General features: G+C 33.7%; 1 protein-coding gene across 1 annotated transcript in view; it reads right to left on the reverse strand.

Moving 5' to 3' along the window:
* Window positions 1-1,586: 1,586 nt before the first annotated feature.
* Window positions 1,587-27,542, reverse strand: part of LOC129229417 (ubiquitin carboxyl-terminal hydrolase MINDY-2-like) — a 111,501-nt gene continuing 85,545 nt past the window's right edge. The window contains exons 3-10 of the mRNA XM_054863719.1: window positions 23,409-23,555; window positions 22,166-22,272; window positions 19,536-19,726; window positions 18,950-19,092; window positions 13,288-13,469; window positions 8,630-8,740; window positions 7,131-7,242; window positions 1,587-1,965 (exon numbers count right to left, since the gene is read on the reverse strand). Coding sequence (XP_054719694.1) covers window positions 1,951-1,965; window positions 7,131-7,242; window positions 8,630-8,740; window positions 13,288-13,469; window positions 18,950-19,092; window positions 19,536-19,726; window positions 22,166-22,272; window positions 23,409-23,555 — 1,008 coding nt within the window. The 3' untranslated portion in view covers window positions 1,587-1,950. The remainder of the gene's footprint in view (window positions 1,966-7,130; window positions 7,243-8,629; window positions 8,741-13,287; window positions 13,470-18,949; window positions 19,093-19,535; window positions 19,727-22,165; window positions 22,273-23,408; window positions 23,556-27,542) is intronic.

The raw sequence follows: 27,542 nt of genomic DNA on the forward strand, positions 1-27,542 counted from the left end.
TTGCAAGTCTTACTTCACTATTTTAATTTTCAGAATATGTGAGGTCTTGAAATTTTATGAATGTGCACGTGCAACCTAAGCAAATCAGAATTTTTGGAAGAGAACCACCACTGATCTGCTAGATAGAAATGCTTTAATCTTCAGTAGCTATGAAAATGCAAAGAGTATGACACTGGTAGATAAGTTCTGTTCCAAAAAAAGGAATTATAATTGGAGGTAAAAGTGAAATCAAAAAGTTTATAAAACAATTAGTGAAATCAAAATATTTTTTTAAACAAAGTAAAAAATTTTAATATATCTTTATTTGTGATTCATTTTCTTTTTTCAGTTTCAAATGTCAACCAGTTTCAAAATTTTCCAGTCGCTACACAGTAAAGAGAAATCATAACTGAAAAACATTCTATATTTCTAGTAGCTTAAACTAAGAACTGAAATTTAATATACAGTGAAAAATATGTAACACGAAACTGAAAGGATTGAAAAATTTTTTTATGTTAAACGAATTTTGTGTTATAAGATTTATATTTAAGTGCACAGTATACAGTTTGGATCTCAATGCATTTTGCATTAACCTATTTTTCATATTAAGCGTTTTTGTGTTAAACGTATTTCACTGTACCAGCAAAATCATTACACCAAAACAGTTTAGGGAGTAATAGCTGCATAATATTGACACTCAACTGTATTCACAACTTTTGTGTAACCCTTGGAGAGACATTTAAAAGGACTTTTAAAAAAGGCGAGCGAGAAAAATTCCACAACACTCGAGAATTTGCACCTTGAGAGAAATATTCACATTAAGAAGAAATAAAAGTTTTTATCAAATTTTATTCTAAATATTATTTTGCATAACATTTGTTTAGAATAAAATGATTAAATAAAGAATATTTTTGTGGAAAATATTTCATTTACTAACTTTTTTTGCAGGAATAAGAGATGTGGGGAAATGTCTCACACACAAGTTATCATATAATTTATTTTAACACAAGTTTTGGAAGGTTGATCCTTATTTAACAATTTTTTTTTTATCATAGTTACAAATCAAAGAATATTAAATATGACCAAAATTTAAATTGCACATTGTAATTGTTTGAACGATTTTTTCCCCCACTTCATAAAATGTACACAAATAGCTCTTCATTGAAAAAAAAAAAAAAAATCATTTTATGGAGTAATTTATTTAAAATACTTCAAACAATTTTCAATAATTTGTAACTTTTAAACAGCTAATTCTCAATCATACTTGTTTTGAATATTTTACCTTCTCAGTACTCAAAATCCTTAAAAAAACTTATAGGTTTTGAAGAAGAGTAATTTCTAAAAAATAAATAAAAATCAAGTAATTAAGTATAAATTATACTAATTTCTTTTTTTTACCTGAGCTACATAGTAATATCCATGACAATTTGTTATTTAGCATTTAAGAGCAATCAATACTGTTACTCAATAATTGGACTTAAAGACATGATTGGGTGTGTTTTGTGTAATAGCAACAAAAATCCACATCAATGCAAAATTCAGTAGATTCAAAATAACTTCAGTACGAAAATATAATCAACATATTTGATTATCATTTGACAGCAAACACATATTATCACAATCTAAAACATTTAAGGCAGATAAATCATGATATAATATTGTATATATATATATATATATATATATGTATGTATATATAAACAGTTAAATCACAGCAGCATATAAAAACAAAAATTGAAAATATTTAAATGTATAACACTAAATATAATATAACAAATCCTGCAATGACAGGAAAACTAGAAAATATGCATATGCTACTCTGATTTAAGGTAAATGCTTGGAGAAATGCCACTTAAAATATGAATATCTCAACATTTTTTATACAATATTCACATTTTTAAAGAAGCAAGTTTTATTTAAGGCCACTGGTAAGCACTTCAGAAAGTTTCGGCAGTTTGGAACTTTTGAGGATCATAATATAATGCACTGGAATAAAAACAAAAATTAGAGTATAATTACAAATCATCAATAAATTCAAGACACTAAATATTGAATGGAGTTTGAACAGTGAAATATTTATTTCATCAGTGTAAATAAATAAGATTTTTTTAAAAACACAAATAGTTAATAACAGAGTGCATTTGTCTTTCATTATTGCCTGGGCATTTAAAATTGGAAAGTGAAGGCCAAGTAATCCTACATCAAGTGAAGGCCATGTAGGGTTCCACGCACTACTATGTACTGAGAAAGCGGTTGGGATAATTTTCTATGGTTAAAAAAGGAACATTTCCGAGTTTTGGGAAGGGGATTCACCCAACACCTAAGATACACCCATGCTACATAAAAATAACTTAAGTTAAATATATTTGTAATAAAGAAGTTCAAGTTAACTAAAAATAATGTCTAGTTTTTCCAACTACTGGTACTTCGTTATACAAAGACAAATATGTATTTTGACAAAGTTTGTTTAACCATTGTCAGGTCAGTACAGAGACTAAAGCTGAACTCCGGCCAGCCTTTGGCTCAGTCCATGGACTCATCTAAAATTGATTTTACTCCTGCCGATTCCGCCACCTGAGCACCATCAGTGCTAGGCTTCCCAGACTTTGGCAACCGAAGTAGACGGCAGCAAGTCTCGAAGTATGATTATTTCCCTATTTTTGACAACCACTTAAATAAATAACCTACTTGCATTGCACGCAATAAACCCAACAGCCCAGTTATAACATCTAGAGACTGCCGTTTCAGTTTTGTTTTTGACTCATCAGTCTGGAAGAGTCACTAACCAACAGAGATTTGTCCAAACAGAAGCCCATTTTAAGAACCTGCCAAAAACCTACATTTTCGATGGTTTAAAGAAGTTGGAGAAATGCTTGAGTAAGAGTATACAGTTAAAAGAAAATTGTACTGGTACAGGGTTGCCACTAAAGTCTGGGGAAAAATTCAGTGTTTTCCCTGTGTGAATGAATACTCAACATCAGAAACCAGTGAACACTAACATTTGAAAAAGCACCAGTGGCAGATACAAGGGGGGAGGAGGTTATGACCCTTACCAAACCCCCAGTAATATTTGAATGTTTGCTTGAAAAAAAAATGTCGAAACCACGAGAAAAAGTAAATGTCTTTTTGAATTCAATTCATTTTTCTGGAGCATTAAATGAAGTGATGGATGCAAAGAGGGGGGGGGGGGGAGTAATGGGATTCGTCGCAAATTAGGGGAGGGGGTTTCACAACACTTTTTAATCTGTCATAAGGTTCATTGCATTTGGGTAGTGAAAATATTTGCTTGAAAAAGAAAGAAAAGAAAACCCGATTGAAACCACAAGAAATAGTAATAAATAATTTTGGAATTCCCTTTTTTTTTGGGGGGGGGGGTATTACATGTCACTTTTCCATTTTTTAGTAGGCAGTAAAATAACTATGCTTGAGACAGTCTGTAATAAAAAAAAGAAGTGGCTGCCGCCCATTTTCTTTTGTATAGAACAAATTTAATCGCCGATAGTTGTGATGTATAAATATTTTTTGTTTTAAGTTTCCGTAGATAATTATCCTTTTCTGTTTGTGATTTGGACTTAGTGTTGGGCAAGAAATATAAAATTTTAGTATATTGTGTTTGCCCGAAACCTCGACATACGAGGGTTCCTGTAAATTTGTCCATCATATTAGATGGAAGCTGCTGAAAAAAGCCGCGTTTGTTAAAAAAAGGACAGCATGTAAAAAACAATGAAGCGTTCGGATGACAAAACATTGTCTTTTTTGAAAAGTTGAAAATAAACTTATGAACCCAAAATCTGTGGAAACGTATCCGGAGTTCTTGTCTCAGACTGAGACTGAGAAGGCTTCATTTGGCTCTGATTTTTCTACTATTGAAAAGAATTGGTGGGTATTGATCAATAGTCTGAATTATATTCATAAAACATTTAGTTTTAAAGATGATTTTCGCTGCATTTATTATATTAAGTAAATCTACTATTCGTACTAATCGTAGTACGAATATAATAGTACTTAATATAATAGTACTAATCGTACTATTATATTAAGTAAAGATTTATTGTATTTTTCTGCATACAAGATGGATATGTCGAGTATCATGTAAATTTATAATCAACAATGGATGTGCGTCCTGTGTCAAGTATTATGCCAATATTTGATCAATATCTAAATTTATCATGTTCATATAAAACATTTAATTTTTATTACATTTTCATAGTATTTATTTATTGTATTGTGTTGGCTGGTGTGAATACTGATCTGAACAGAATATAATACAACTTAACTGGGTCATTTTAATGCATTGAATTATTATTAATTTTAATAATAATTTAAGTAATTAATTTATAATAGTTAGAATTAATTAAATTTGTAACCAACTAACGGCCCCTTCCGTGAATTTGTTGACATTAAAAGAAACCAAAGTTCAAGAAAATTGCTGTATGTAAGACTACATTCTTAAGCATTACCCCCCCCCCCCCCCCCTCCCTCCCCAAACGAAATCCTATATCCACCCCTGAAAAGCACATTAATATCCTGATAGTTTCATCACAGGGAAAGAGAAAAACTTTATGTTACAAACTTACTACTTTAATTTGTAAATGATGCCACTATTTGATATCAATTTACCACCATTTGATAAACAATTCCCCTCCCCCCCCCCCTATGAAAAAAATTTAAGTATTTAACTTCCCTTTTCGAACGTTATAATACAAAATTCTCAGTGATAAAATAAAAACAATTCAAACTTCAAAAACGATGAATGTTGGTTGATGTTGGATGGTGATGATTCACTGGGAAAAAGTGCAACATTTATGCCGAAATTAAAAGCATGAAAAATTATTTCTTTGTCATGCCACTGGATGTAGCAGCTTTAGATTTGCTGCTGCATGCACTGGACAATTTCGAAATAATTCTTAATTTAATTTGGCATAAATGCCCCATTCCTCTCTACCGCCCCTATAAACTTTTGGAAGTTTTCCACTTTTACCATTTATCCACAAAATAAGAAACAGATTGAAAACATTCCCTATCTGCTCAAAAAAAAAAAAAAAACATTCAACAAGAGGTCAAAAAACATTCATTAACAGAAAACATTTTGAAATAAAGACATTTTGAAAGTGTTGTACTCCATTTCCCTAGTAATAAGCATTCAAGTTAACTAATAATTCCAATGCACTACATGTCCAAAAAAAAAAGTTGCATGCCTTAATATTTGGTTCGACCACCTTTTGCATGTATTACAGCTTTCATAAGCTGTGGCATTGCTTCAGTGAGCTTTTGTAGAGTATCCGTTTTTATTTTCGCCCGCAATTCCATCAAGAGGTCTGCCTCCTAAATGTTCAATAGATGAAGGAAGCGTGGTGTGTGATCTTAAATCCTTTTTGAGTATGTCCCAGAAATTCTTGATCGGATTGAGGTCTGGACTTTGTGGTGGCCAAATCATGAGTTGAATTGATGCATCGTGCTCACTGAACCAAGATTTAACAATTGTAGCCCGGCGTACTCCGGCGTTATTATCTTGGAATACACTACTACAGTCAGGAAAATAAAAGTCCATAGATGGCACAACATGATCATCCAAGGTACTGTGTAGACTTCATTTCCTTGGTGCATAATGCAGCCAAGCCTAGTCCAGATGAACAAAAACAACCCCAGATCATTACACTGCCTCCGAAGGAGTGCACAGTGGGAACGAGACATGTAGGGTCCATTGCTGTGTGTGGCTTATTTCGAACCCAGACACGTCGGTCATTTTGAAAGAGCGTAAATCTTGACTCATCGGACCACATGACCTTTCCCCAATCATTAACAGTCCAATTTTTATGATCTTTTGCAAATTGCAGACTCTTTCTTAGATTAATGGCACTCACAAGAGGCTTCCTTATTGCAACACAGCTTCTTAGTCCCAATTCTTGAAGTTCTCGTCGCAATGTGTGCTTGGAAAATGTTTTACTTCCCTCATTGAAGAGTGCTGTGAGTTGAATAATCGATTTCTTGCCATTTTTCTCATTAATCGCTATAGAGAACACCGGTCACGTTCTTCCAGAATGGTTATACGAACACAAAGATGTCGCGAACACATAGCTTCTCCGCCATCTTTCCACCTTTTAATAATGCATTGAACAGTTCGCAATCCTATACCACTAATTTCAACTATGTCTTTGCATTTTGTCCCACTTTGGTACAGGCCAACAATTTGCCCGATTTTGAACTCTGTTACATCACTTGCTGTAACACAACTACCGATTCAGCCATGCTTACTTCGAACTAAACAGTCTTCTAGTACAATGCCCGAATTTTAAACTTGCATCGAGCAAAGATTTATGCAAATATCTGTGTAATACTCATTGAATCATCTTCTTCCAAAATTGGAACGTTTAAAATTCGACCGCACTTTTTTTTTTTTGGACACTTAGTGTATTTTAAAATAGTAACAAATCTACTCTTAAAAAGAGTTTTCCACACATCAGAAAATACTCTTTGTGTAAAATGAGAAAGCAGAAGTCAGAAGATTTACTAGCTTTTGAAGGAAAAAAATACTTTTAATGTCTGACTTTGTAAAAATACTTTCTACTAGTCCATTACCCTCAATAGAAAAAATACAATAACACTTCTTGGGATAGTTGTTTAAAGTTTTTATACCTTACATACTGTAAAAGCAACTCATTTTTGTGAGCCTTAATTTACGCAAAAATTAACTTATCTGATTTTGAGAGTTGAAAATTTCACAAATTATATGTGAAAAAAAAAACAAGTTTTACAAAGCTTGGAAATATTGGAAAAATAAAGGCCTTGCAAAAATTACTGTTTTCACACTAGTTCCAGAATATCCTAAATATTAATATTGATAACGAAAACAATTTTCACTGAAAACATGCACTTCACTGAAAACATACACAAAAGCAGTTTTATTTTTTGAATTATAGAAAATAGTGCCTTAAATATTTAGCATGCATGTTGAATTTAAGATTAATGTAGAAAATATCAGAAAAACAGAAATAGACAGAAATTAACATAAAGAAAGCAGTGAAGTAACAGAAAATAACTTTATTATAACAAACATGGACATAGGGAAAGGTTTAGAATAACAGCACGGCACAAAGCACAGAAAGAACAGAGGATCATTTCTTTGTGAAAGGGACCTTCAAAGCACTTACATCTCTTGACCTGGTCCGTGGTAGAGGTTGGGAAACCTGAGTTTGTTGTTGAAGTCTCTGATTGTCATGATCTCGAATTTCTTCTTCTTGTAGTCTCATGGCAAGTTCTTCACTGCAAGGCAACAGAAAAAAGGAATCAAGAATGTCAAATTGCAGAAGGTTTTTGAATTTCTTCAGAAACACATTCCTAACCTTTCACCCCCCCCCCTCACCATCAAATAGTGTCATCAAAAGTCCTTTGTATTTATTGCCCAGAGCCATGGTGGCCTGATGGGTAAGGCATCAGACTTGTGCCGAAGGGTACCGAGTTCGATCCTAGATGGTCGAAGATTCTCCGTCTTCATTAATTGTGACTGGAAGATGTTAAATATGCTCGGATTCACAAAGTCCTCTAAGTGAAATGATACCTCTGGGGGGGGGGGTGCTGGACCAGGGATTGTTGGACTTCTGTTCTGGATCAAAAAATCAGAACTTTCTTCAGGGTCCCATCTAACTGGTTAAACCACAAATAGTGGTAAGTACAGGGGACATTGGAGTGAAAAGTGTATTTACTGCCCAACTAAGCTTCAACTGTGGGAAATGACATCCTATGTAAGGAAGCAAAATTTAATATTGTAAAGCAGGACAAAATTATCATTCTTCTACTTCCAAGAACTTTCAATTATACAGTAAAAATATCCTTTAACAAGATCAAAATGCTGATGAAATATAGAATACCAACAAAATTAAATACAAAAGTACCAAATAAAATTGCAATAAACTTTTTTTTATCAGAACAACTGTTGCATTCTAATAATATTTGAATCCAAATATCATTATACAATTAGCTCATTAACCCATTCTGCACATCAATCCCCATTTTTATTTATTAATAAATGTGTTTATATTTTGATATTACAATAAGCAAGTAAAATTTAAAAAATTCTAATTTGCTATAAATAATTACAACTTCAATTAACAGGTAGGAGGAGAAAAAGCTTGATGTAAGAAGGGATAACCAATTTTCCTCCGAAAGTTCTAAGGATGCTGCTCTCCAGACGCATCTCGGCTCTAGGAAATGCTGGAAAACTTTTAATTAGGCAAGAGTGATGAAAGAGCACCAGAAACAGATTGCTAAATTGGCTGTCTACACTATAGTCGATGATGGCAAACTCTCTTAGGCAGCAAGTTTTTGAAGGTAGCAATTGTTTGAATGCTGCAATTTCTTTATGACCATTTGAAATACTGTATCAATTTTGCCAAGATTCTGTATTTGGCTGCAATGTATATCATTAAAACATTTTCTAAGGTGTGATCAATGAACAACTATCATTTTTTAATCATCATACTTACTTAAAATGAGTCATTTAACCACTTTAATAATTGAGCATAAGCATAACAGGGAAGCATTGCTTAAGCACAGTTGGGATCAACTACTTATACATGGAACTATGCTACAGGTAAGCATGCAAAAACAAGAAACACAAGACAGACACTTAGGAATGAGGACAGTAACCTACTCGGTTAAGTCATTTGAAATCCCCAGATTTTTCTTTTTATAGTCTTCCCACTCAAGTTCACTGCTTTGTTGTTTTTGTTGCTCTTCTTGCAAACTAAGAGCAACCAAATAGCTGTAAGGAAACTAGCCATTATGAACATGACATGGGAAGAAATACAAATGTTAATAATACATAGTGTAGCAGAAATAACTCCCACATTTCAAATGTGAATAGCAAAGTAATGACAAAGTCATTTAAAAAGTTCATTTACTAAGGGACTTTTGGACAGCAGGGTTCACAATTTATGTTACATCTTAAATCAAACTGTCCGAACCCCACTTTTGTATTCTAAGCATTTATGAGGCTTCTCCCTCAAGTTCTGCCATACCTTCCAGGTGTGAATTCAGGTGATTTCTTATACAAATACAAAAGTGACAACGAGCAACAGGCTCTGGGCCCAGCTAGACTGGTCCTAGTCAATTTACAATCCTCAGTGAAGATCAATGACCCTCTTAAAACTATCTACTCCCTTGCTCATTATCACCTCTTCCGGTAAGCTGTTCCAAGTTTCCACTACATTGCTAAAATAATAATTTTTTCTAATATCCATGTTAGCCTGAGATTTAAATAGCTTAAAACAATGACCCCTTGTCCTGTTTTCAGTGCTAAACTTCAGCCCTGTAACATCTTTCATTTTTATAAATTTAAACAACTGAATCATGTCCCCTCGGTCTCTTCTTTGCAGGTCCCTCGTTGCAGTCTTGTCAGTCTCTTTTCTTCTTGATGGATAGCAGCTTTCAATTCTTGTAACATTTTTGCCTTACATTCATTGACTTAAGCCTTCAGATATTCCCAGAGAAAGGAATCACAAAAGCAAGATCAGAGGAACGTTCTATCCATGGAATGTTAACAATGGCTGCAGGAGGTTTTGTGACAGTTCTGTCCTAATCTTAAAAAGAGTATGCACCCGTAACTCCAAAAGCAGCAACAGCACATCGTACATCAACATTGCCTGTAAAAGCTCATTCATGAACCAGTAGAGGACAATTTTTGATTGGTCTAATACTGGAAGTGTTGTTTGTCTGTTGAAACAGCCTAACAAATGAAAATGAACTTCATAACTTGATATTAATGTAGTAATGTGGCTGTAGTACATGCATACAGTATTACAGACACAATAATTAATGGCACACCATTAAAGCCAAAGAAACTGTGATGGCAAATGTCTGAGTATTTCTGTCGAATCCTGCACATGGTCATAGTGAAGTCAAGCTCTGATTACTAGAATTGATAGTTAAAATACTAATTTAAAAAGGCATAAGTTTTTTGTTTCGTTAGTGAGAAGAGATTTATAAAGTTTTTAACTAACTAGTTTTGTCAGTATGTTTCAATGCGAGCCCCCTAGGCATCCTAAATAATGTCAAGACCATATTCAAATTTAAACTACATATTGCTCAATGTTTGGGATGTCACACTTGAAAACAGCATTGGTAATCCTCATGACCCTCATTCATAGGAGTGAATGAAGAGGGTCATGACGAGAGAGTACAAAAAGATGTCATGAAGACATAAGATAATCACTAGCCTAAATTTTCCCCTTTTGGCCAATATATAAAGGAGAGAGTGTTTACCAATACCAGTTTAAAATACTGCAACACTCAATATCAGATTCACAGATGCTGATGCTACTTTTACTGAAACACCCCAGATGTTGAACAACATGTAGATATGGCCTAGACATTCTTCAAGTTACAAAGGTGCTCACCTTAAAACTTATTTACAGAGGTAGTTTTCTTGAAAATTTTACAAATGTCTTTGCAATATCGAAACAAGCATGAGTCCAACTATGTTAGTTTCTGCAATTCATTCTTATAATTAATAAAGACTATATGATCACCCCCATCTTATATTTCTACAGTAATTATTCTTAAATACTTCACCCTACTTACTGGGCAGGTGGATAAGTAATATTTGAGACTAAATTGCTTCAATTACTATTACTACTAATACTATTATTGCGTAAAACCTTGATTTATTTTGAGTTGTGTATTTTTCCTGGCCGGTGTGCGATATGCTCTCCAATGTTTTGTATGCAATTGTTGCTATCAGTGGCAACTTATCAAATCATCACGATTATCCTATCTTTTAAATTTACCATTTTGAAGACATTTTTCACAGCAAATTTAAAATTCTTACTGTGTATCTAGCAAGAGTTTTAAAGCTTAGTTCTTGGTAGTTTTTTTTTAAAGCTAAATCAATAATAAAGTTAAAAGAATTTTCCTCCAAATCACCATTGTCTATATTATTGTTTTTATGCCACAACGCATCAGTTATGTAAACTAATTTTATGCAAGTTTTGCAACAAGATCATTAAATTTAGCTTTTAAATCAATAGATAGCTTGTTTCTCCAAAATTTTGAGTTGTGTCACTTTCCCAGCTGGGGTGAGATATGTAAATCCGTGGCTATTCACCAAAAGTTGAAAGGTCGACTTTGACCATTTTCTACTTAACGGATTATGATATGTGTTAAAAGTGGTATTTTTCTATGCCAGAATTTGACATGTCTAAATCTAAAGTTAAGAGGAAAAATATGAACTAGCAAACATCTATTTCAATAAAACTAAGAACATATATGTATATGTGGGTGTATGTTCCCTACATAAATCCAGTTTACGTTGGACTCCACCAAATTTGGCACAGAGGTGAAGGAGCACCCGAGAAGGAAAGTGGGTGGGGGGGGGGGGGGGGGGGGGCAAGAGTCAGAAAAGCACCGAACCATTCAAATTTAAATTTTAGGACCCAAAAGTGGCATAAAATGGAGCTTTTTACCCGAAATAATTATGCGATTTTCTTGACTTAAGTCTCATTTGAAAACTTGAAAAAAATACTCAGGAAATAGATTTACTTCTTTCAAATTAAAAAAAAAAAAACAAAGATGAAAAATCACCAGGAGAAATGTTAGGAGCATTTTTAAGCCTAATGGAACATCAATATCAAATCAGAAATTTATTGTTTGCCACGAGCTCAATTAAATTAGCTTGAATAAAACCATTGAAAAGAAAGATCTGTGGTTATTTTGTTTACTTGACTATAAACAAATAAAACTCTTGTTTTTGCTTTAAGGAAAAATTTTTCCTTTTTGATTATTTTTTGAACATTTATCTTTTTCTCTTGTACTGCCAGCAGAAGATAATCAAGGATTTTAGTTGTATTAAAAGATAGTTACTTTTAATTTAGTCGAGACTTTTAGATTTGCGATTAATTTTATTTAAGAATTATTATTTTGACGGGAAATTTTACAGTAGGATAATGGCACCAGTAACAGACAGTCGTAAGTTTGGAATTTAAATAATAAGAATTTTAGGGGGGTAAAACTGATGTTGCTGCGACCCATGAATACGGTGCAACCATGTAGTGTTATCAGAGTGAATTTTATGAGCCAGTTGGTATTTACAAGGCAGTGGTGGAAGGTTACGAACATTAATCTGCCCGAACACATTATCTGCCGGTGTTTCATGTGCATTTGAATTTAATAAGGTTTTAGAACTATAACTAAAGAACTTTTGCACATTTTTAAAAGTCTAAATACATTAAAAGGCTCAGAAACTTGAGTTAACCTGAGAGCGATGTCTTAAGCATGTCTGTTACTGGTGCCGTTACCCTATTTTTATTTTTATTTCAATTGGAGCTTAATTGTTGAACACACACAATTGTTGGAGCTTAATTGTTGGAAAAGTTGCGTCAACAGACAAAACTTTTATTTTTCGAGGTAGGCTGTGCAAAGCCGGGAGACGCAGCTAGTGATATAATAAAAACTTTCATATAATTCTTCACCAAAAGTTGATAACTTTTGCCTTGTTGATAACACATCATGTTCTGCTATATCAAATGTAACGCATCAACTTTTGGCAAACAACCACAGAAACAGTGATTTCAGTGTTTTGTTCATTCTTTGTGCTTTGCACAATAAAGTTTGATGTTCGCTCAAAAAAAGTTTTTATCAACACTGTTCACTTTGATATATTACCATTCATTCAAGGTTCAAGAATGATGGAAATGTTACAGCAACCGTTGGAACTATGTTAAAATGGTATTTTAACTGTAAACAAAAAATTTTCTGTGGATTCCTGAAGAGCCCTACGACCTAAAACAACAAAATACTTTAGCATGCATGCTTCATGCACATCATACCAAATGAATATTAAAAATGATAGCTGTAAATTAACTCTGGAATTACAAGGTTAGTATTACATACTTCATTCCATTGTATTATTGTTTCATTTTTCTTATAACACTTTAAGTTACTTTAGAACTTCTACTGTTTGTATCAAAGATATTCGGGGTTTTTTCTTTTATTTTGTAATTTTCGTTCAGACGTTTTTTTCTTAGAGTCTTGGAAAATGGGGTTTCAAAGCTTTTTTGTCCATTTTGTAACAACAAAGTAGTCAAAATATTTTAAAACCCTTCATAAATTACCTAAGTACAAGCCATTGATACTTTATTAATAAATGGACAATAATAAAAAAAAAACATATTTGGTAGAAATTATTAAAACTGATAAGTAAAATTCAAAAGTGTTGGACATGATTTATATTATTATCATGAGAATGTCTCATTTTCAGAAACATAGCAGATGCACACACAAGTGAACAAATAACAAATGAATTGAGCCACTTACTCTTGATCAATTTGCTGCTCCTGTAAAACTCCAAGTGGCAGTGGTACATCAGATGCTTTAGGAGGCACAATAATAAAATCCGAGTCAACAAAACTTCCATCACCTTCAATGTTATTCAGCGTTTCCCACACCACATTTTCATTTAGGAAACCTTGATCAGTAACCAGTTGATACAAACAATTCTGTTTGAAGGAAATTTGAAGGGGAAAAAAAAAGAATCAAAAGAAGAAGATAATAGAAGTTTCAGAACTCTTTTTTTTATATATATACATAAATCTAACAACAGATTATGAGCAGTTACAGCAGAAAAAAGTATACGGAACAAAGAACCACTGCCAGGCTGCACTCACAAAACTTAAGATATATTTCAATTTAGTTTCTAAATGTCATGTTGTTCACAAGAATTTCTTTGGCTGATGCTAAATGCACAGAAATAATCAAAATTTAAAAAATGCCAATTGGAAAAAGCCTTTATGTCAGGCTCTACTTTACAAATTTTTACATGTCTCCTAAAAAAATTTTTTTGGAAAAAAAGAAAAAATATGAGTCTTCTGAAATCTTTAGAAGACTCCACCATAAAAATGTCAGCAAAATCAAAAATGGTGTGTATATTGACACCCCATTTCTGCCTGGTTCTTTTTTAAAACTGTCACATGAGAAGTTGTGATGTTATTTATAATAAATTTCGAGAGCTTTTAACAGTATTTAACACATTTTATCAATGTTGAAAATTTAATTAAAATGTCTTCTAGAAAATATTTATCGGGATTTCAGAAATGATCAAGGAATTAAAAAATGCTGAGCAAAATGCAAAACAAATGCAAGATAGCATATGCCAATTTTTAAAGCCCAGCAATGAAAACATAGAAATTGAAAATGAAGTTCCTAGTTATAATGAAGGGGTACTAATGCTTAAAATTCAAATTAAGAAGATCTGGAAATTGAACAGGACAAAGATGAAGGAGTAAATGGCAAGTATTTAGAATCTCAGTACAAAATTACATCTATAGAAAATGAAGATGTTAGTGCTAGTCTTCTAGTAGCCCAAACCTATTTGGATGATTCAGTGCTTTGGCCTGAGATTATAACAGATGAAATGAGAGATGTATATGCTGTGAAAAAAACCAATTCAGAATATTTTTGAAATCCATATTTCAAAAAGATTGAGCAGATAAAAGTCGCATTTTGACTGAACTCAAGTTTTTCAAATATAATACGAGTAACAACGAAAAACTAGTTGGGATTGGTTTATATGTTCCCCACTGAAGGCTTTTTTTTTTTCTTTTTTTTTTTGCTATGCCTGCAAACTTTTTTCAACAAGTAACCAAGCACTTTGTGTAGAAGGATTTTCTGATTGGAAAAAATATAACTGTGAGATTAAATGATATATAAACTCTCAAATACAGAGATTGTGTGTATACTTAGTCCACAATCTTACTTAGTTGACAATCATTACAGTTGTTTGAATACAGATTGTCTAAATGTGTGTTTGCATATATTGTTTTAATTAGGTCAAAATGAGTATGTATTGTATTATTTATGTCAAAATGTGTTTGTATATATTGTATTATTTTTGTCAAAATGTGTTTTTATTATTTCCATCAATGTATTTTATTTAATTAATCACTACAGATGCTTCATCACTTTCATAAAGGCAAGTTCATTGAAAATTCAGTGTTCAGTTTTGCGACTATGCATTGTTTATGGTGGTGAACTGTTTCTGAGCATTTCATATTTTTGAAGCCTTTTTTTGGAAGTGAGGTGCATATGCTCATGTGGCGTTTCATCCGAAAAATTACTAGACAACCATATTCTTCATCTTGCTGACCGTTTTATTCCTTACTTCCCACAGGGAAAGACACAAACCTGCTTATGTAAGCTTCATGCAAATGTTCATTTTAAAGCTGATTAATTGATTCCAGTAACCTGACAGATCTAGCAAATTAATTTGCATGTGAATATAAATTGCACGGATAGAAATAATAAGCAATGCAAGAACTTGGCTGTCTTAATAAAATTTTGCAGTGAGTTACCGATTGCGGACTCCCAACCAACTCAGTGGCAGTGGAGCACAACCTCAACAATGAAAACTTATCATTAATGAAAAGCAAGAAATGAGGAATATTAAGAAAATTAAACATGCAAAAACAAAGGTAGCATAGTTTGTAGATAGATTTCAAAAGGAAGTAAAGGTGATCTGTAAGCACATTTTCAACATTCAATAACAGTTTCAATCCTGTGAAGATTGTCATGGTAATCTTTAAAAATTAAAGCATTACTCCATGTAGCATATCAGCAACTCTTCCGGATTTTCATGTTTTGTAAGAAAAAAAAATTATCCCGCCAATTTTGGCGCTAATGATAGTTTTGTGAAAAGCAACACTGAATTTGAGACTTAGTAGCCAAGAAGAGGTTGACGTAGGAGAATCGCACGAGAAGAGGTTAGACAAGATTATGTCATTACTCAGTGGTACAGACCCTGACTTTATCGGAATCCGATCGAAGCAAGCATCCCGGCCCGCAACTAGGGAAATGATTTCGGCGCTGTTTATCATTTTTCTTGTTTGCTCAGTTCCTGTTGATTTTGCTTCGTTCTTTCTTTAAGATGAGTAAAAGTTATTACCAAACGTTTAAAGAAAGCTATACAAGTAATTTTTCCTAAATGAAGGTAAGTTCAATTTATATGAAATTCGTAACTAATTTTATATTGTTAAATATAAAGAGGGTAGGTGTCCTGTTGGATTTTTATTTTGCGTTTAAAATCTTCTGGATTAAAAACAGGTATCATATAGATTTTTTGGAAAATTATCCATCTAAATTGGGTGCTGAAATTTTGAATTTTTTCTTGGGCGATTCTCAAGCCCCGGTGTAGCTTATAGTGCACTAAGTTAGAAAACCAGTTTCCTTCTGCACAATTTTTTTCCAACTGAAGACATAACCTAGCAACTATTGGGCAGATTTGGAAGTCTTTAACAAAAAAAAAATGTGGTGTGAATCTGTGAATTGCTGATATTTTTTCTTGTATTAGCTATCAAATGAGCCAGTTTTGCTTACTAACTTAATCATGGGATGTATATCCTTTCCTCAATTAAGGATGCACTGCAAACACAGCACAAGTGTGTTCCAGTGGTTGATCTATTGCAAGACAGATTTTTATCTCTATGAAATTCCTTTCACGTTGTTGATGTAAACAATCCCCCACTCAACGCGATTGAAAACAAATTATAGCAGGTTCAACTTGTTGATTCCTTCCAAAAGGTGCGCCTTAATTTGCCTCAGAATCATGGGACAAGCAAATGATTCCATTTACTGGTCGTTGAACTAGAAGCAGTATGTCAAAAATGAGCCTAAATCTGCAGGCTTGAAAAATTTCATGCTATGCACTTCTTTAGGTCTAGTTCTGGATTTCGAAATTTACCAAGGGAAATCAATTTAGGCGATACAGAACTCGGATTTGGACCATCAGTCATATTGAGTTTGGTTCAAACCTTACCCAAAAACGTTCCATTTATTTTGTTATATTCTCTGTTGGAAAACTAAATGAGATTAGTGGCACTATAGTTCCTAATCTTGTCAATGGCCTAAAACTGACCAGTATGGATAAAGAGGATCGCAAGAAAAACACTGAGCATGTTTCCGGGACAAAAAAATTGTGATTCTTGAATGGAAGGAAAACAAGAGTTATGATGGCATCAAACTGTTGAAGAATTGAACCAGAGGAAAAATTTAAACGCTGGTCGAAGAAGGAGCGCCAGTATATTGAGGTTCAATACCCATCTGTTATTAAAAAGTACAACCAATGCACGAGGATTGCAAATGGAATGCCATCAAACTTGGTTTAAAACAAGAAAGACATGGGAAGTAATTCTGCATTTTATTGACTTGGCTGTTAGAAATTCTTGGTTTGAGCACAGTAGGTATGCGATGGGAAATTGTGTAACAACTAAAAAAAGGAAGGATGTGCTGTTCTTTAAGTTGGATATAGCAAAAGCATTTGCTGTAACAACCTCAAGCAATAGAAAGGTTTTGAATAAGGATGAATCTGATCAAAGCCAACCTCCTCCAATCAAAAGATCAAAGTATTACAATCCGCCTGCCAGAATTCCTTATGAGGAAAAATGATATGATGGATACAATCACTTCCCATTTTGTGATGACATCTAAAGGCCATGCAAGTGTAGAAGCAAATAACTGTGCAAGTTGTTCGAAAACTCATTGTGAAAAATGCAACATTTATTTATGTCTATCAAAAAATGAAACCTGTTTTGAAGATTCTCACTGCAAATAAGTCACTTTGTAAATAAAATAAGAATAAAAATGTTGAGACACTTTGTAAATAAAGATGAATGAAAATTGTGAGTTCTTTAGTTTTCTTCTCTTATTTACAAGGGAAGTGTTCACAGAAAAAGTCCAACTAATACATTCATGCAGGTGCTTTTTCAAACTACTTACTCAAAGAAAGCCAAACCAGCACGATCATGCAGGTACCCACCAACACTGGGTGGTATTCAATTTCTTTTATTATTTTTTCCAGGTTCATTGGGATCAGTGACCAGTTAAAATAAAATGCAGCACTATTTAAGTATAAAATTATTTCAGGTCTTATAAGGATAGCAAATCAATTTATCCAACTTTGAGAATTACTCTTTTGCTCAAAAGAAATTTTTTGTTTTTTAATTTGAAAACAAAAAGAAAAAAAAAAGCAAACCTAAAGGCCCATAAAGATTTTTTGCAGTCGTTTTTGCTCAATGCAGTCACAGCTAGTTCAGGCAGCGAAATCTGAAGTTAAAAGAATGAATTCAGAACTGTCGGTCATTCCAAGAGGCCTTACAAAAATACTTCAACCACTGGATGTGACCGTAAATAGACTGTTCAAATGTGGTAAAAAAAATGGGAGGAGTGGATGTGAAACGGCATTCACTCTGTCACTGCATCCCAGGCATGCGAAACGCTTCAACAAGAATGTTACCATGTGAGCGAATGATGCATGGCAAGCTGGTCGTGCTTCAACCATTATTTCGGTCTTTGTAAAATATGAAATAGAACGTGAACTTAGCGTGGCTGAAGAAAGTGACTGTGGCAAAAGTGTGTGCGAATTGGATGACAATTTACTTTCACTCTGATGAAGAATCTGATTTTGAAGGTTTTGATGAAATGCAAATATTTTGTGATTTTAAAGTGATTATTTTGGTTAATTTTAAGAATCTTTATGCCTTCATTTTTTATCACCCGATTTTTGTTCCCTCTTATGTTTTAATTTAAAAAAAAATTTTAATTAAAAAAAAGTTTATAGAATACATTGATTTTAGAATTTGGCAGAGTTCTTTTTTGGAAAGTCAATAGTATAAACTATCATAAATGATCAGTACTAAAAATGTAGAACAGAGTGACAGACTAGATGATCGTCACGGGCGGCATGTTTTGATTGGCTCTCCTACAGCGTATACAATGAGGTGGCTTAGCTGATGAACTTTTGTTTTAGTTAATAAATTGACAGATGCGGCATATACCATAGGGCGGCTTATCTACCCGAAATTAGGGCACTTTTATTTTACATTTCGAAATGTTTTATTTTATGCTTAATTTTATGTTACAGTCTTGGTGTTAGAATGACTGCAGGAGCAAGATTAATTATAATTAGTTTCTAAGTTAAATACTTTACCTTGTGTTTAATGAGAGAACTAAAGTGATTGTTCCTGAATAAAACACACAACTCATCATCTTTCAGGCGGGAAGTCAACTCATACAACCCATGGTATGTCAGTTGAGAAGCAGTCTTTTCCAAAAAGTTTTCAGCAACCAATGCTATAAGCAGAAAGAGAAAATCATTCTAAATTCTGCTTAGATCAGCGCTATAACTCCAGTAACATGGTTTAAGACTAATATTGACATCAACGTATTTTTCATTAGCAAAATTACTAAACCATATTAATTAATTGAGCAAAAATAATGTTAAAAGAGCAAGATTTTTTTTTAAAATCATTTAACTCCTACAAGATGGTTACTAAATAATATAACACTAAAATAATAATAATAAAAAAGAAGAGCTAATTTTACTGCAAGTGCTGCACGCTTTGGCTCAGTTGGCTCTTGATAAACGTATAAAATTGTCTTAAAAAATGACTGAACCGATTCTGAAAAGGTTACAAGTCTGCACAAGGACTTTCAATAAACAATGTGCAAACTACATAAAGAAAATTCAGCTTTTGCAAATATATCAGAAAGAAGTGTAAATAAGATTCACTAACCTTCGGCAAGTTTTTCTGGATTCATTGAAGATTTAGCATTGATAATTTTCTCTACTATTTGATTGTAACTACATGTTCCCACAGCAGTTACTACTTCTAACAACTGGGGGTCTATCAGCCAGCCATGATATAAAGGTATCCTCAGAAGGTCAAAAATTATGCATTCAGGAGTATATTCAAAATCACTGATTCTAGAGGAAAAAGAAGAAATGTTTCATGTACCCAAAAAAATAAAAACTTGAATAATTGATGATTAGCTATTTTTTCTCATAAAATAATACTAATAATAAAAAATCTTATTTCCGAAGTAACAATCATATGAGGTAGTGAGAAGCAAAGGGATACAAGTGGCAAAATCAAAAATTTGGGGATAACCAGTACAAATGGTAGGTGAACCTCTCCTCTGTCTTCGGGCAAGAGACTGTACTTATAGCCCTGGTAGGTGCAGAAGTACAGCATGATTAAAAAAAAAAATTCAATGAACAAAAACTTAGGATCTGATCTTCGAACGCGTTTTATTCGAAATTTAAAATAGTCCACTTGCATGCCTTTGTTTCTCACTGCGTCATATATCAAATGCTTTAATTTAGCAAAATGTACTTATCAAAAATACAAAATTGAAAGCAACATGATTTGAAATATAGAATTCTGATTAGAAGTAGCTAAGTCTAGTGTTGCAAATGACAAAATCAGTATTGTGGCATCAAAGAAATAACTTGTCCTGTGGACCAATATGTTAGAAATAGAATTTCTACAAACATCTCTACACTTACTTTTGCCCAGGTAACTGAACTTCACGATAATCAACCGATGGTCGCTCGGACCAACGATCCGAGTGAATCGGAAGTGAGTGATCGGATCGGACGCGTGACGTAACAGACTCCCGCCATTGGCTTAGCAGGGAGGCGTCTCTGCCACTTGGTGCATCCTCATTGGTTGCGTGGACGTGAGGGCATTGATGTGAATAATGATGAGGACAGACTATTTAACAGCGAACGGAGTTGAGATTCGCTCTCTTTTTTAAGACTCGTTCGGTGATGTCTGTCCTGTAAAAGGTAGCTAGGGTGGAGCTCGTATTGCTCGGCGGATTGCCGATGATGCTTGGCTGATCGTGGTAATAGATTAGCGAGCCGTATTAGGATAAGCTTAACTAACTTGCTAGTCATATTTAATTAATTTTTTTACCTTTGGCTTCAGTTATGTTTATACAATTATATTTACTTTTTCTCACGTGTTAATAAATTTTAGTTATTTTTAAGAAGTGTCTTCATTAGTTATTCACAGAAAGTAGATGAAATGTTAGTTCTTTCACTAACTCTGTAAGAAGTATTACAGTTAACAGGTGATATCATTCATCAATGGTATCACAATAAGCATAGGCGTGCGCATAGGGGTCACCAGGGGTACTATGGTACCTCCATTAGCACATAGAAATTAAAGTTAATACGAAAGTGGCTAAAATTTTACATTTTTAGGTTCATTAATTTCTAACCTCATACACTTTAAAATGCTTTTTTACTCACAATATTTGAAAATTTTCCTTAAGCGAGCAAGTCTGGGAGCCTTTCCAAGCACAATTTCAGCTCAGTAAGCTGAATTGACCGTTGGGTACCCACCAGTAAGTTGTACTGACCGTTGGGTCAGCTCAGTAAGCTCAACTGATCATTGGGGTACCAGCCAGTAAGTGCAACTGACTGTTGGGTACCCACCACTCAGCTCAACTGACCGTTGAGTATGCACCCGTAAGCTGTACTGACCATTGGGTCAGCTCAGGTGACCAGCCGTAAGATAAACTGACCGTTGGGTAAACACCAGTAAGCTGTACCGACCACTGGATACCCACCAGTAAGCTGTACTGAACGTTGGGTCAGCTCAGGTGACCGGCCAGTATGCTCAACTGACCGTTGGGTACCCACCAGTAAGTTGTACCAGTAAGTTGAAGCAGAGAGGTTGGCAACTCTGCATTACTACATCATTGTACGACATTTTGTACTTTGGAAAAGTTGAAAGTCAGTGAAATTTTTTCGTGAACTTCACTGCAATCATTGATTTTAGAATGCAAATTGTAGGGTATTAAAAAAGAGGATTACTTTGCCCCCCCCCCCTTTTTCCCCAAATCCGACGCACAAAATGCTGAGACTTTTTACCCCCTCTTGCTGGTAGAGTAAGAAATAATTTACAATAGGTTTAAACATTTTTTTTTTTTTTGAAAGTTTGGGATTTTGGTCTAATTTTACTGTACTAGTGGAGAACTTTTTGGCTCCCATTTAGTGAAAGATGTGACATTTTAGCTTAAAAAATTAATTTTAAGAAATCATGAGCTTTGCATCTACCTTCAAGAAAATATGAAGAATCTACAACATCTAAAAATCCGTTTTATGATTAAATTACAACAAACAGCCTAATATCATGAAATTTTATAGATTGTTCACATATTTACTCACACACACAAAAAAAAAAAAAAAAAAAAAAGCTTTGATCTGAATAAAAAATTAAATTCTTAATAACCAACTTTCTTTTTAAAAAATTTTAGTCCTATTGTATGCTTCAAGCAATACATAAACAAATAACAAAACAAATTAATTTTTTACTCCATGAAACCACAAAAGTAATAAAGCACATTATTTTACCCTGTAAATTTTACATTGACATCCAAACCGGTTTGAAGTTTGGGCAAAACAGCCATAGCATCATGCATATTTTGTTCATAATTTAGCTGCGTACCTTCAGGAATATTCTGAAATTACATTAAAGAAATATATATATATATAGAAACAACATGATTAAGATATTTTACAGAACATACTTTATTAAAATAACCACAAGCAAAAATGTGGTCAGAATTTTAATTAGAGCACTTCTAGAATGATAATAACAGAACTTCATTGAGATAGGATAAGCAACAGGAACTTCATTGAGAAAATTCTACACCAAATTCTAATTTTATTTTCCCCATCTGTGAATACTCGTCCATATCGGAAGTGAATAATTAAAAACTAACAATTTACTTTTTCACAACAACATAGAATAACAGTCCTTTTCCTTTTTCCTAGGGGTTAGCCAAATCAATATTCAACCTACCTGAGCAGTTGTGGATTTGGAAATCGTACTTGTATGACTCAGTTAAAAAAACTACGAAGGAAACGTCGTATCCGACGGAATATAAATTCCTAGATAGTTAGGTAGATAAACTTTCTGGCCGAGAGTCACGTCAGTGGCCCATTAACTGATAACATCCAGCTAGAGAAAGTTATCAAATTGAATTTTGTCCTGTAAAACTATGTAAATAAACTCATATTTAACCTGGAAAAATATGTTTTCCTTTAGACATTATACCACACTAGAGCTGGAGGCACTGGGAGAGATACGGAAACATCTGAAAGGATTACCTGCGGTCTGAAAACAGCCTTCTCTGCTAGAGTACTTTAGAGATGTTATTATGGTCGTTTTGTTCAGGTGCTGTGGCGAGCATAGCTCCAAAACCTTCAAAGTGGTTCAAAACGAAACCAAAACATGAAACAAACTCATTTGGTGAGCAGTAGTCAAAAAATTCATAGGAAAAATTTAGTTGCTGCACAATATCTACAGTGGAAAACGTTAAAAACACGAAACTGAAGGGAACGAAAAAATTTCATGTTAAAATAATTAAGTGTTAAAAGTTTTTTTATTAAATTGCAGAGTATAGTGTCGGGATCACTGTATCATTTCCTGTTAACCAATTTTGTATGTTAAGCCTTTTCGTGTTAAACGTATTTCACTGTACATGAATGCTAACAAAAATACAACAAAAATTTCAAATTACTATCTAAAGGTCAAAAATTTAGATTCTAAATTATTCTAAAGCCCTATTAATTTTATAATATAAAAACTTACTTTTGGTATACTATCTAAAATGCAATCTCCAAGATATTCCATAAGCTTTTCTGTTGTCACAATGTCTACCAATGCTGGCAAGTTGACTCGGCCCTTCATGATGAGAACATTGATAATAGCTATAAGGGGACAGGGTCCATTTTCATTCTAAAATGTATGCATAATTTTAACACTGAACACACATTTTTAACATAAAAAATAAATACTTTAAGCAGCAAAAAAAACTTTGCGCAGCAACTAAAAACACATAATAATAATAATCAAAATGCATGTACAGTGTAACCTTAGAAATCCGAAACCATCAGAACAAAGTCTTAAAGATTTGAAAATGAGTGAAATATTTGGAGAATACAATATGCAATGCTTTTTTACTATGAAAAAAACACTGCAAAACATTTACCGTAAACCGGGGCTACTTTGCATCTAGATGGGTAACTTTGCACCAACGTTGGAAAAAGACGTTAGTCCATCTGGCAGATAAACTGGTGAATAAATTATTTTATTTTCGGTGTTGTCCAATAAATGTCACTCTCTGTCATGACATTAATGATCGTTACAGCTTTAACAGCCATTTTCAATTGTGCTTTCGAACCGTTCGTGATCTGCTTGATTTTTGCTCGAAATTTTCACCAGAAAAAGTTGTATTTTTCACCAAGAAATAGATTTTTGTGAAAGGTAAGAGATATCTATTTATTCATCGAATCCTATTATCTTTCAAATCATAAAGTTTTAATCTTGTTTAACTAAATATATAACGCTTTATGATTGATAATGTTTTTTAAGTTAGTTTTAGAGTAAAAGGGGGGCTATTTTGCACCAGCTTAGAAGTGGTGCAAAGTAACACTCCAATATTTAAAAAATTCATTTTTGTTTCCTTTTACCTTGAATTAGTAATTAACATAAATTATGAATAACAAATTATTTAAATGATTAGTAGTTACAAAAATCGTAATTAATCATTTAAAACTAAATTAATATGGTAACATAAGGAAAGTAAAAATGCTAATTTATTTATTATTATTATTTTTAATATTTGAGATTCAGTACAAAGTAACCTAAACTGTTTTCTGTTTATATGACGCAAAATTCAATGTTACTACTTTAAATTGTCAAAAGAGCCATTTTAGAATAAAAATTTTAATAATTTTATGTGTAGTTGGTAATGTAATTTAGAATCTGTAGCTAAGGTTTCTACTAAAAGCCCCTCACGAAAGTTTTCATGGCTACGCCACTGTTTCCTTTTAATAATCATATTATTGTTTAAATTTTTATTTTTGCCTTTTGTTAATCATTTTTTAGTGTTTCAGTATGCTCCGAAATTATAAGCGGAAACTTGGAGCCCGCAATTACGCAGACTATGCGAAAGAAACGCTTGAAAAGTGTCTGCAGTCGATACGAAATGGAACCTTCTTTCAACGCAAAGCTGCATCACATTTTAAAATACCGAGGCGAACTTTTAATTATAAGCTAAAACTACAACATGTTAACGCGCCTGGTAAGCAGCCAGCATTTTCTAGAGAGGAAGAGGAATCTTTTGTGTCTTATATTCAAGCCATGAGTGACTTCGGTTTTCCATTAACGCAGCAAGATCTTTGTTTTATTATAAAGACTTATTTAAGTAAAATTGATAGAATAGTGAGACAATTTAAAAACAATGTTCCAGGAAAAGACTGGATAAAATCTTTTTTGTCACGTTACCCCCAGAGTGAAGGAACGTTTTGCCTCAAACATTAAACGCAGCAGAGCCGCTGTGGACGAGGCCGCTTTGCGAGATTATATCACTAATTTGAAGGATGTTGTGAAAGACGTGCCTGCGGAGAATATATGGAATCTGGATGAAACCAATCTAACCGATGACCCTGGAAAGAGTAGAGTCATATGTCGCCGTGGGACTAAATATCCAGAAAAAGTGTGCAATTTTTCTAAGTCTAGTACTTCGTTGATGATGTGTGGTAATGCTGCTGGAGAAGTCTTACCGCAGTTTGTGGTGTACAAATCCTCTCAACTGTGGAATACCTGTATAGAAGGAGGTCTGAAAAATTGCCGTTACCAAAGCACCATATCAGGCTGGTTTGACGGAGTCGCATTCAATGAGTGGTTTGAAAGCCTCATGTTACATAAGCTGAAGAAATTGCCAGGGAAAACAGTTCTCATTGCTGACAATTTGTCCACTCACCTCAACATGAGCATTTTTCAGAAGTGTAAAGAGGAGGACATCCATTTCATCTGCTTGCCGCCTAATAGTACCCACCTGACGCAACCTCTGGATGTTGCGTTTTTCCGTCCTATGAAAATAATCTGGAGAAAAGTCCTAAGGGATTGGAAAGGAACTCCTGAGGGCATGAGCTGTTCAGTTCTACCAAAACAGCATTTCCCTCCACTACTGAAGCGTGTCCTGGAGGTTCTACAGCCTCACTTTAAACAAAATCTGGAAAGTGGCTTCCGGAAATGCGGAATTTATCCATGCGACGTACAGCCTTTGCTAGAAAGAATAGGTAACAAACAAGTTGAGCCTTCAGCTGTTAGCTCAGCTTTCTTAGAGGCTTTAAAATTGACAAGAGATGCATGCTCTGTAAAGCCGAGACTTACGAAGAAGAAAAAAATTGATGTACCAGCAGGAAAAAGTATATCTCATGATGAATCTCTTAAAATGCAACCAAATCTATCAATGGAAAAAGAACCACAGCCTGGTACCAGTAAACAAACAAAACGTGTTGAATCATCAAGTAAGAGGAAGAGTCGTAAAACATGTGACAGTAGTGATGAGAGCTACTTTGATGATGATGAACCTCTTCTAAATGACAGCAGTACAGACGATGACGACTGTGAACATTTTAGAAAAAAGAAGAGGGAAGAAATAAATAGATGCACACAGGCGAAAATGACACCATCCGAACATCAGCTGAAACCAATAAAAAAACAGACTGATTCATTTGTAGTTGTAGTGAAAAAAAAACAATATTATCCAGGTGCAATTGAAAGTTTTGACGAGAATGGAGCGTTTGTGAGTGTAATGATGAAGTCCTTAAATAACTGGAAGTGGCCTGTTAAAAAAGATGTCCTTTATTATGAACAGGAAGAAATAGTTGGAGGTATAAATCCCCCCAAAATGTTTAGCAAAAGAGGTGTGTTTTCAGTCCCAGAGTTGACTGATGGTTAAGGATACTATTTGTAAATAGTATTTTATTTTTCTATTACAGCCATTTGACATTTCTGTTCGTACCTACATATCACAAACATAATTTTATTCTAGTTTTGTCTCAAAATGACAGCAAATTTTGTTAATGTCAAATTTTGTTTTCTACATATTAAATGCAATTAGTTGAACATGTTTGTATTTCAATTTTTTTTCACTGGTATTATTAAAAAAAATCAAGTTCGGTCAGTTTCTCATGGTTCTAGAAAATGCCACAGTTAATTTGAATGAGATTAGTTTGCACCAGGTTAATATTCCTGCCTCAGATATTGCAATATTTTAGGTGGTGCAAAGTAACCCGCCCCTATGGTCTACTTTGCACCACTTTTAAAAAATTATTAAAAATATAAAATAAAGAGGAAACAGGTTTTTATGAACATGGAACTATTCCTTAATTATCTAAGAATATAATAAAACTATTTCCTAAAATCATGTTATAGAATTTTTATAATTTAATGTGAGCAATTAAATAATCACTACAAAAATGGTGCAAAGTAGCCCCGGTTTACGGTACCAAAAAATTGGTAAACTGTGCAGTGAAAATGCTGTGAGAAAACACCAGACTCAGGAGGGGTTTACTCAATTCCATTCTTTTTATATCAAAGACGCACCTCGCTCTAGTCGTCCAGTCACTGAAAAAGGCTAATTTTTTCAACTGGTGAAGCAAGACCAATACAAGCGCGGATCCAGGGGGGGGGGGGTCATGGGGGTCATGATGCCCTCTCTTAGCCAGACCAAACATTACACAACAGGGCCTTTTAAATCTTCCTGTTACTGAATTTTTCGAAGGAGAAATTGAGGACCACCCAGTTTGTGAACAAATTTAAATTATATCCAATCACAAAATTATGGGGGGGTGGCAAGTGTGGGTCAAGGGGGAGGTCATGGGGTCATGACACCCCCCCCCCCCCCCCAGCTAGATCAAACATGGCCCAACA

This window comes from Uloborus diversus, chromosome 9 (genome assembly GCF_026930045.1).
Source record: "Uloborus diversus isolate 005 chromosome 9, Udiv.v.3.1, whole genome shotgun sequence".
Taxonomy (NCBI): domain Eukaryota; kingdom Metazoa; phylum Arthropoda; class Arachnida; order Araneae; family Uloboridae; genus Uloborus; species Uloborus diversus.